The sequence below is a fragment of the Anabrus simplex genome, chromosome 2 (genome assembly GCF_040414725.1).
Source record: "Anabrus simplex isolate iqAnaSimp1 chromosome 2, ASM4041472v1, whole genome shotgun sequence".
Lineage (NCBI taxonomy): Eukaryota > Metazoa > Arthropoda > Insecta > Orthoptera > Tettigoniidae > Anabrus > Anabrus simplex.
In genome coordinates, this window is record NC_090266.1 from 709,708,576 (window position 1) to 709,720,682 (window position 12,107).

The 12,107-nt window shown below is 43.7% G+C and overlaps 1 protein-coding gene across 1 annotated transcript in view; it reads right to left on the bottom strand.

Annotated features, from left to right (window-relative positions):
• The window catches only part of ninaB (neither inactivation nor afterpotential B), a 79,530-nt gene that overhangs the window by 41,391 nt on the left and 26,032 nt on the right, over nt 1-12,107 (bottom strand). The window contains exon 5 of the mRNA XM_067140030.2: nt 11,055-11,220. Within this exon, the coding sequence (XP_066996131.2) occupies nt 11,055-11,220 (166 nt within the window). The remainder of the gene's footprint in view (nt 1-11,054; nt 11,221-12,107) is intronic.

The window sequence follows — 12,107 nt, forward strand, 5'->3', positions numbered from 1 at the left end:
CCATCACAGCCCTCAAGAGTCTAAACCAGTCACCTCACATTGAGCCATGGGGTGAGTGGGGGGAGGCCGGACGACTGCGGACAACACCCATATAAAATCTAACAAATTCCATATCATACACTCAAAAACATGAAATATCCACAGCCTGTTTCCAGTCATTCAACCGGGTCAGGAATGGAATGAATGAAGCCCCCATTCAGCGGGGAGGATACGAATTGTGCCGGCTGCCGACGCCTGTCACACTGCTCTGGGGCAATGATTAATGACTGATAGATAAAATGAAATGATATTGGAGAGTATTGCTGGAATGAAATTTGTAGGGAAAAGCGGAGTACCCGGAGAAAAACCTGTCTGGCATCCGCATTGTCCAGCACAAATCTCACATGGAGTGTCAGGGATTTGAACCACGGAACCCAGCGGTGAGAGGCCGGCGCGCTGCCGCCTGAGCGATGGAGGCTTCATTCAAGAACATATCAAGAGTAAATGTGAAAAGGTACGACAAAAAATATTCACAACATATATCATTTTCTCAAGTACATTTTGAAAAGTGTCTGTTAAAAATGTAACTTTTATTCTAGACATTACTCGGCCACTCCATTTAGGATTGCCTTTCTAAGTTGGTAATGGACATATTAATTTAATGAGTTTTTCCCTAATTGTTTAACGTCGCACTAATACAGAGAAGGTATTCGGCGACGCAAGGATGGGAAACGGCTAGGATTAGGAAGGCAGCGGCCGTGGCCTTAATTAAGGTACATCCTCAGCATTTGCCTGGCGTGAAAATCGGAAACCACGAAAAACCATCTTCAGGGCTGCCGACGGTGTTATTCAAACCCACCATCTCCTAAATTCAAGCTCACAGCTAAACCACCCTAACCACATAGCCAGCTCACTCGGTTTAAGTGTTTCTGTAGCACAAGTTAGTTGCTGAAGACCATCACATTCACGGTAGAAAGCACTTTAGAGAGGTAATGAATGTGTTTAATCTTGAAAGAGTGCAGTTATGTCATAACAAACAAACAAGCAAGCAAACAAACAAACAAACAAACAAACAAACATACCCCATGATGCAACAGCCCCAAAGGGCATGGCCTAACGAGCGACCGCTGCTCAGCCCGAAGGCCTGAAGATTATTAGGTGTCGTGTGGTCAGCACGACTAATCCTATCTGCCTTATTTTTTGCTTTCTAGACCGGGAGTTAATTCAGAATATACACTGACTGACAGTGACAATGCAACACCAAGGAGGAGTGGTTCGAAAGGGATGAAAGTTGGGGAAAAAACAGAGACGGCACGGATGAATAATTGATGTTTATTTCAAACCGATATGCAGGTTACACAATGCGCACGGCATCGACTCAGTAGGATGTAGGACCACCGCGAGCGGCGATGCACGCAGAAACACGTCGAGGTACAGAGTCAATAAGAGTGCGGATGGTGTCCTGAGGGATGGTTCTCCATTCTCTGTCAACCATTTGCCACAGTTGGTCGTCCGTACGAGGCTGGGGCAGAGTTTGCAAACGGCGTCCAATGAGATCCCACACGTGTTCGATTGGTGAGAGATCCGGAGAGTACGCTGGCCACGGAAGCATCTGTACACCTCGTAGAGCCTGTTGGGAGATGCGAGCAGTGTGTGGGTGGGCATTATCCTGCTGAAACAGAGCATTGGGCAGCCCCTGAAGGTACGGGAGTGCCACCGGCCGCAGCACATGCTGCACGTAGCGGTGGGCATTTAACGTGCCTTGAATACGCACTAGAGGTGACGTGGAATCATACGCAATAGCGCCCCAAACCATGATGCCGCGTTGTCTAGCGGTAGGGCGCTCCACAGTTACTGCCGGATTTGACCTTTCTCCACGCCGACGCCACACTCGTCTGCGGAGACTATCACTGACACAACAGAAGCGTGACTCATCGGAGAACACGACGTTTCGCCATTCCCTCATCCAAGTCGCTCTAGCCCGGCACCTTGCCAGGCGTGCACGTCTATGCTGTGGAGTCAATGGTAGTCTTCTGAGCGGGCGCCGGGAGTGCAGGCCTCCTTCAACCAATCGACGGGAAATTGTTCTGGTCGATATTGGAACGGCCAGGGTGTCTTGCACATGCTGAAGAATGGCGGTTGACGTGGCGTGCGGGGCTGCCACCGCTTGGCGGCGGATGCGCCGATCCTCGCGTGCTGACGTCACTCGGGCTGCGCCTGGACCCCTCGCACGTGCCACATGTCCCTGCGCCAACCATCTTCGCCACAGGCGCTGCACCGTGGACACATCCCTATGGGTATCGGCTGCGATTTGACGAAGCGACCAACCTGCCCTTCTCAGCCCGATCACCATACCCCTCGTAAAGTCGTCTGTCTGCTGGAAATGCCTCCGTTGACGGCGGCCTGGCATTCTTAGCTATACACGTGTACTGTGGCACACGACAACACGTTCTACAATGACTGTCGGCTGAGAAATCACGGTACGAAGTGGGCCATTCGCCAACGCCGTGTCCCATTTATCGTTCGCTACGTGCGCAGCACAGCGGCGCATTTCACATCATGAGCATACCTCAGTGACGTCAGTGTACCCTGCAATTGGCATAAAGTTCTGACCACTCCTTCTTGGTGTTGCATTTGCTCTGTCAGTCAGTGTATATATATATATGACAAGTCTGCACCTAAAATTTCAAACTGTATATTTATGGCTATAATTAAAGGTAAAGCAATGTTTAAATAGTTCAGGGTCATATATATATTCAAGGTAAGAGTTAAAAGTATATTAAAATATTTTATTTTTATGTGTTTAAAATGTTGTAAGCAGTGAAAGCTTGGAAATAGCCTACAGGGTGTTTGGAAGACAATAACACATATTTCTCCTGGTCATTGATAGGACCCTGAATGCATATGAAAAGAAGTTGAAACTTTGTTCGTAGCTCGAGTAGTATTCAATGATGAACGACTTGCGGCTTTGTTGACATAGATTACAATATTTTCCAGTGTGAAAGCTTTCGCATCTTGTACGTAGAACGTTTTCATACAAATTACGCAAACATACTACCTGAAGATGCACTGCAGTGATGTACTTAAAAAAAATTCTTGCACATTACCCATACATACTGAGCCATATCACGATATGCCTCGACTTATTAATCAGAACACTACGGCATAATTTTATTTAAAGCATCACAGAGACGCAGGGAATGAAGGTAGGAAACCTGGAGGGCCGTGCCTTAGGCTATGTGAACACCGTATCGACCCGGTAGGAATGGAATCTTCAAGTTCGAATTTGTTAGCCGTGACTTCAGACATGTAGACCCCTACCCACAAAACAGTTGTATGAGGTTACCAAACCTCGCCTTCCCAGGGCTGGAGTCATATGAATATATCCACCACTGAGCTAGATTCCACAGGTCCGACTTGATAGGAAATAAGAATAGAATTATCATATACCAGGAATCGGTAATAATGGTTACTTGTACTCTATTGAAAGAAATTCGCATTTAAAGGCGAAGCAATTGACACTCACTCGGCCGTTACGAAGCCAGAGCCGATGTTAACCAGGGATTCACCTCGACAACGGCATCACTGTAAGGCTATATAAGCTTGCCTGGAGGGGGAAGCACTCTCATTCTCACACTTCCCATTCTCGTATTGAAGCTCAGTTTACTCATTCTCGCATTGAAGCTCATTCTGTTATTCGAATTCAGCTGCACGTTGTGTGTGCGTGTTACAGAAACTTGTTAATTACCATTGCTTTGTGACTCTCAGTATTCGGAGAGAGTTATTTCTAACTTCACTTTATTAACCGTAATGAAACGTCAAGTGCTACCTGGCGAAATTTAAAATATCGCTATATACATTTAATTGTGAGTTTCGTAAGACTAGTACTCGACAACTGCGAGTGAACTCACAAGAGTTAATAACGCTATCAACTAGCATAAAACATTTAAAACGCGTTCGCGGATCGCGATGGTAAAGTGTGCGTTCCGTACAGATATTACCGCTGACAAAGGCTGATTTCGACCGGGCTAGTTCCCATAAATTAGTGACGCACAAATCGGGACTACTTATTTGTGCGCAGGCTGTAGTAAATGGCAGTCTATCGCTAAGGGAGAAATCTTGTGTACGATCACGCCAAGTGGTGAAGCAGATGTACTGAAATTTAACACCATTGCAGACGATTCCGGGATCAAGCAAACAACAACCATGGCGTCACCAGGATTCGAGAGGATGACCATTCAGCCCGTGATGTTTGCATTTGTTATGGGCTAGACGACCATGACATAGCGGTCATGTGATTCGTCGCCGGTGGAGAGATGGCTGCAAAGTTAAGTTCCTAAGTTCTATAAAGCATGCAGAGTGTGATAGTCGAACACTAGTATAGGGATTTTCAAGTAAATTAATTATTGATTAAATGTAAGCCAGTGTGGCACTTGTTTTATTCAGTTTTGTAAGAGTAAATACGTTCAGGGATGCCATTCATGTTTAAGCCCGAGATAAGTGTATATATTTTAATCAGATGGGAACAAAGGATAAGGTAGGTTAGTTATAAGTGTGTTTCTTTTGTTTTACTTAGTGTGTCCTATTTCATTTGTGAATTGATTTTGATAGAGATGATGAGGAGAATCTTTACAATATTAAGTAGGCTACACGCCATCAGCGTTGCGTGATTTACAGAATAGATTAGAGGCAGCAGTAAATCAGGATGTATTTCTATGCATGAAGCATGACTTTTTCAGCTGTAAGGAGTTATGCGATAGAGTTGTATTCACCGTTGAAAACAGAGCAGGATCTTTAATATTCGGGGCAGGTGAGTTCAGGAACGTAAGGGTATCGAACCGAGGATATATTATGTGAGAGGCTGGAAATGCCGTGAGATGTTGATGGAGCTAAATTAATGCGACATAGGTGAGAAAGCCGTAATGTTTACTGGAACCTCTGATTTGTATATGTTAATGAGCCAGCCTGTGATTATGCTCGAGAATCCATTGCCTGTGCGTAAAATGTTGTCATAGAGGATTCGAGCCTTGCTGCAGAGATAAAGTTTTGGCCTGGTCCCGACCGTTGGTTAAGCTCCCAGGTATGTAGCCCTTGTCAGCTGTTATGCTGTGAGCCCTCTACGAGTGAAAGTATTTTACGAGCGTGTCCGTTATTTCCGAGATTTCTGCGTTCCTGCTCCATTTATTTAAATGTTTGTTGTCCTACAGCTGATCGCCTAGGCCATGTGGAAAGAGACTGCGATTTTGTGTCTTGTTAAGATATAAAATCTTCGGAGCCTGAATATGTAGGAATCGAATTGCGATGACTCTATCAACTTCAGTGCATATTTGTATGTGTTTTATTTGCAGGTAATTCTCCGTGTGCACCTTATGTTATTTATTATTTTCTTGCGTTTTACTGTTTGTTTTGTGATGTCTTGTGTTGTGTAATGGGATATTATTAGCTCGCCGGCTAACTTAAGGGAAGCAGGTTCTGTCCTGATTGATTTGCTAATGCGTACGGACGCATATTATTAGAATCAGTGTTATTTTGGAAGGGTTGATTACGGACAGCCCTGAACAAGTCTTTTATTTCTTTGTGTCCGAGTATTTCGGAGTGTATATATGTTAGTCAGACAATTTACTAGTATATCGATTATTACCGACGCATTTAATGGACGGTTTTAGATCGAGCCTACGGCCAACGGACTTAGGGATTTAACGAAGCAGTCACACCATCCAAAACTTGTGTAACGCGTTCCAATTTCCATGTAGATGTTTGTAATCATAAATTTCGGGCCGTCACCCACTTTTCTTTGTATAACTTTTGCTAACCTGTAAATAATATCTATGTGCGTATCACTTTTTCTGACCGATTTGAGGTCGATTTTACGTTGATTTTGTTTCTCTATTTTGATTAGTATGAGCCAAATTTATATTTTTAGATTAATAAATCCATCTCACCCATATACCTGAGTTCACATTCAGTAGATATATGTCCGTATTTCCTGTCCACATACTTTTTAGTATTCGTTAGTAATTAGAGATTTTTGTTGTTGCCCACATCCGGGCGTACCGCGCGCTTTTACCCTGAGGTTAGCCGAATTTGTGACAGGATACGGTGTAATACGTCCTGAAGCTGCACTGCAGTGACGTACTTCAAATTGTTTCTTGCATATTACGCATTCATACGTCCTGAATCTGCAGTGAAGTAATGTACTTAAAATTGTTTCTTTCAGATTACGCATGCATACGACCTGAAGCTGCATTGACATGATGTACTTCAAATTGTTTCCTGCATATTACGCATGCATACGTCCTGAAGCTGCACTGCAGTGACGTACTTCAAATTGTTTTTTGCACATTACGTGCGTACGTCCTGAAGATGCACTGCAATGATGTACTTCAAACTGTTTCTTGCACATTACGCATGCCTACGTCCTGAAGGTGCATGCAGTGATGTACTTCAAATTGTTTCTTGCCCATAACGCATACGTACATCCTGAAGCTGCACTGCAGTGCTGAACTTCAAATTGCTTCTGGCATTTTATGCATACATACGTCCTGAAGCTGCACTGCAGTGATGTACTTCAAATTGTTTCTTGCACATTACGCATGCATACATCCTGAAAGTGCAGTGAAGTGATCTGTACAGCTGCAGTGCAATGACGTAATTAGAACTGCTTCTTACATACTACGCATGGTACGGCGTGTGGTATAAGGTTGGGGCAAAGGAAGCTACTACCTACTTTACGAACATCGCGCTCTACTTCAAGCTCCACCTTCAGACAAACAATTCGCAAAATTAAAAACACGATATTTTACGAACTGCGGGCGTCCACCCCTACATTCAGTAAGGTTATTCGTACTAATCTCCCAAACAGCCTGCGTAATGATCAACGGCTACATTGTGTGCGATGATGCTTTCGAACTATAGATCACTTACACTGGTTCCTGGAAAACGGAATTAAGTCCTTCAAATAAAATGTTTATTATGGCTTTCGAATTGTGTACCAAGTGTATTAACTACACTTAAGAAAATTGAAATTGCAACACCATGAAGGCATTGGTCGTTTGTGTTAATTTTCAAGATATGGTACGATGCCATGTAGGTATGTAAACGATCAAAGTTTCAGACCCATTGGATTGTTGCTACAGGTCTCCCCACGTCATTGGTCGCGAAGGAATCAACTCCAGTATACGGACTCTGGTGTAGCGTAGTTGACTTGCAGTCTGTGCAGTGAAGTGTTCCCCGTCAAAAATGCCTCGACGACAGTGAATAGCACTCTATCAACAACTGTCGCCGTTTGAGAGGGCTCGGATAATTGGGCTGTGTGAGGCTAGATTATCGCTAAGGACTGTCGCTGCACGTGTTGGTCGACAGGCATCTACGGTACAACGTGTATGGCAGCAGTGGTCAAATGAAGGTACCCACACTCGTAGACCTGGCACAGGCCCAGCGCGACAGACAACTGTGAGAGAGGATCGCCGCATCATTCGGATGGCCCGGATGGAACCCCATGCAACAGCAGCGCAAATTCGAGCAGCTGTGGCACCCCACGTTACACAACAAACAGTTGGTAATCACCTGCGTGCAGCTGGCTTACGAGCCCATGTCCCTGCAGAAGGTGTTCCATTGACCTCACAACAGCGACGTGTAAGGCTGGCTTGGTGTCGAGAAAGATCGACGTGGGTCGACGAATGGCATAGGGTCGTCTTTAGTGATGAATCGCGCTTCTGTCTTGCCCGCAGTGATCGCCGGAATCGTGTGCGCCGACGGACCGGGGAGAGGGGCCTCCCAGATCTTATTGTCGAGAGGCACACAGGGCCAACACCAAGCATTATGGTCTGGGGAGCTATTGGCTTAGGGGGCACATACAGCTCAAACCAATCTAAAATAGGTATCATTCAATTTCAATTTTTACAGCTTCCACGGGGCCTTCTTAGCTAAACGTTTGCATGCATGACTAAAAGGTCCTTGTAAACCTATATATTTATAATTATTTAGAAAATTAAAATTTTCAAAGATGTTTTTGGGCATTTCAAATTTTGCAGTTTTTCTCACACAAGAGTAGCGTTTCCCTCGTATCATCCACAATTTTGGACTGATTCTAATATTTGTTGATTTTATATACTCCCAAATAATTGAGGAACAAACTGAATTAAGTCCTCTAAAACATTTTTTTTTAAGTAATATTTTTAAAACAATACTTCCTATCATTCATTTTTAGGTCATTTTATTTCAAAAAATATTTTTAAAAAAGATCTGGCCGTGATGTTACTACGAAATTAATTCACTTTTTAGAACACTAGAAAGTGATGTAGAGTACAAACTTTCATGCTCATATCTTGAGAACTGTTCATGTTACAAGGGAAACCGTTTTGAAAATCTCAAGTTGTGGTAAATGAGCATTAAAGTTAAACTGAAATGAATGAACTCTAGAACATCCCTGGTGCATATATGATTCCCTCTTGTGAGTTTCTCTTGGATTCTTTTACCATCCTTAGTCTTCTCCTTACTTTCCTTGCCTCCTTTGTCGATTGTTGAGCTCTTTTAAGGCTGTAAGTGACTCGCTGAGCATTCATATGGCTGAAAGCCTGGAGGCAGTACTCTCCAGGAACAAGTTGTAGCTCTTCAAGAACATTCAATCTACTCTGCATACCATCATTGAAAGTCATAGCAGCAGCATTTACTGCTATACCTACCACTTTATGCCCTGCAAAGCCATTTTGGGCAAATTCTCCAAATTTTGGAGTTTAGGGATTCATCATTGTTCTGGGTGTGGCCTCTTACACACCTCTTCAGGAGACCTATTTAACTAAATCTTTAAACACAGGTTTGACAACCTCCATTATAGAAAGGGATATGTTATTTTTGTCTTTTTAAGCCTGAACTTGCCCTTCCACTATGGCATTTCGGTAAGAGCACCACGAATCAGGTCCCTTTGGGCAGAAATAATGGTATGGCTTGCCATCTGAGGATGCTTTGTGGTACCATTCAGGCCAAATAGCCTTCCTCATCTCATTTACAGAATTGCAGTTTTCCCTGATAGCATTCCCATAGTAAACAGGAAGATTTCCTCTTTCCCAAGTTTCACTTTATAACACAACTTGCTAGACAATAGATTTACATAATAAAAACAGAAGTCACATATGCATATCTGTAAACAGCTGATCTTTTGTAGACATGGTAACAAACAATAATAAAAGGAAGTAGATGTCGCTACCAGCGCCATGGAAGTGTGAGAAAGTGAGCAAGTCATATGACAATCAGTCCCGCGGCAAATATGAATGTGCCTGTAGTAATAACTCGGAAACAAGGCATGAACGCGTTCCGATCTATGTGACAGCAGAATGGAGCGTGGTGCCTGCAGGGATTTCAATTACGTTTTAGGCCATAACTCAAGAACTATTGCAGATATTAATGTAATTCTTTCATGAAATTACACAGAAGAGTATAATCTAAAATCACATAACAAAATAGAAAAATCAATTTTTTGACCACTTAAGCTGTATGTGCCCCCTATGTGAAATCACAATTAGTGCTTGTTGAGGGCACTATGACTGCTCGACAGTACGTTGATAGAGTACTCAATCCAGTGGTTGTCCCTATGATAGCGAACATTGCTAATGGGATGTTTCAACAGGACAATGCCCGGGTTCATACTGCACGCGTCTCCAGAGAAGCTCTCCACGACATCACAACCTTAGAATGGCCCGCCAGATCCCCGGACCTTAGTCCTATTGAGCATGTGTGGTACATGATGGGTCGGCAACAGGCCAACCATCCTCAGCCACCCACAATTCTGGAAAAACGGACCCGTGCAGTGCAGCAAGCATGGTCCACAATTCCTCAGGAAGCGATCCAGGGCCTTATTGACTCCATGCCTCGACGAATTCATCAATGTATTGCAGCTTGTGGTGGGCACATCCTGTATTGATTGTTGTCCAAACTTACGGTCAGAGGGACCTGAAATTGTAATCATCGAATCACAACCGCACACTCGTTCTACATGTTCAATTGCAGCAATGTAGCACCACTCCTTCTGGGTGTTGCAATTTCCATTTTCTTCAATGTATTAATGGCGTGTGACCTCGTGAGAGGCCTGGTGCAGGTCTTCTGAGCTGAAGCCCTTAGGCGACCTGCGTCTCTATGAGTATGGGGTCCTGCCTAGGATGAAATCTAATCTTGATGAGACAAACACACCCAGTCCCCGAGTCAGACGAAATAACCAATGCAAATTAAACTTCTCTTACCCGGCTGGGGATCGAAGCCGGGACCCCTTGGAGCAAAGGACAGCATGCTAACTAGTTAGCCACACAGCCGAACAGTGAAACGCACACTTAGAGAGATTGCCATTCAAGAGGGAATTTCTTCCTTTCTATGGATTAACCTGAACATGGACAAGAATCAAGTGCCATAGTGTCATCCATAAAAATGCCAAAAGAAAAGTCATCTCCGTACAAGCCATGGAGGGGTGCAAAGTAAAGGCACTCTCCATCCCTAACCTCGGCACTTGGTGGGCTGGCGTGGTTAGCTCTACGCCTGGCCACCGTTGCCCTGGGGAATTAACTGGTACTCATTTTTGGTGTAGGCTGAATGAACCTTAGGGCCATGTGCACCTTCGGAAGTGGAAATCTCGTTTCCTGACAGTGAATCGAATCCACACCCTTCCAGGAGAACCGAGCACGCCTTCACCGCCTCGGCCAGGAAGGCCCTTCATAAAAATGCTGAGGACAGAAATCTTACAATTCTAATAACTGCACGTGTGAATGTTGGATGATAGCATCCATAACCCCTGATCTTAATATTTATTAGATATGTCTATAAATTTGTAAATCACCGCAAATGCAAAATTTAGATGAAACATCTTCCATTCTAATTGCTGTAAATGACATAACACAGTCAATGATACCTACCGTTACGAAAGGCGGTGAGTGAAAATTAGAAAACGTAGTTCAGTCTCTCTTACACGCCACACTCAAGTTAAAATACAAAGTAAAGTATAATTTAAAACAAAACTGTGTTGCATGTATCACAGGAGAATGAAAGTTTTCCAGTATGCCTAATTAGTGAGGGAATGTGTTGTTAATTACCTTCTGGGAGAGAATCGGCCGAACTCCTCGTTGTAGGAAACTTGACAATGGCATAGGAGGGTCCAGTTGCAGTGACCGTTAGGCCGAGGTTAAACACTGTTCCGTCTTTCAGCACGTGGGGATGAGATGAATGATTGACGATACTCACGTACTTGGCCACGTTCAGCTGGGGACGAAACAGAAACATTGCTTAAGATAAATGTTACTACAACGTTCCATATTTATCAAAGAGCACCACAACCACTTTGTAATGTAACATGGCTGAATTTTCTGGCATTGGAAAATTCTAATGAAGATAATCACTTAAACACATTTTTGCGGCCGAGTGTGCTCCTCAGGTCGAACAACCCGAGTGACACTCATCAACGATCGTGTGAAAACACTAGGAGTGTATTTGGTTGTGAAATTCCCTTGTATGTGGATCACAGTGTACTTCTGAATTGCCAAGAAGATAACAGCAAACCTATACTGCGCACTGAAGTGACTTCGAGCGTGGACGTATACAGGGACTATGCGAGGCAGGCTGAGCGTTCCACAGAATTGCAGCTCATGTGAGTCGTGACAAATCGGTGGTGGAAACTATGGGAGGCAGAAGGTTTCCTCTACGGTTGCCGGACTGTGCATTAACCATAAGTTTTACTTCTTTTTCTAGCTACTCCTAAGTTATATACTTTCATTCTCCCCATAAGGCTGTTTCTTCACTTCTTAGCCCACTAAAGGAATGGCTGCTTAGCAAGTCCGCTTTTATGCCGCTGTATCAATTATGCGTGGTTAACTGTACTGTGTGTATATGTTATCGATTTTCTTAATATATCTGCAAGCCAGTCTGTGAGAAGCTCCCTTCTTACGTAGGCTACAAGCATTACGAAAAGAACGAAACGTACATAATTATATTATTTACGTTTCCCTTAATCCCACCAGTCACATTAGGCACCTTACTTATAAACATTGTGCCATTTCGCTATCTGTTTCTGCGTTCTTGGAATCATTTCTGTGTGTTGAAATGTGAAAATATTGGCTCTATTTTAACATATACTTAGTATAGTTAGGCAC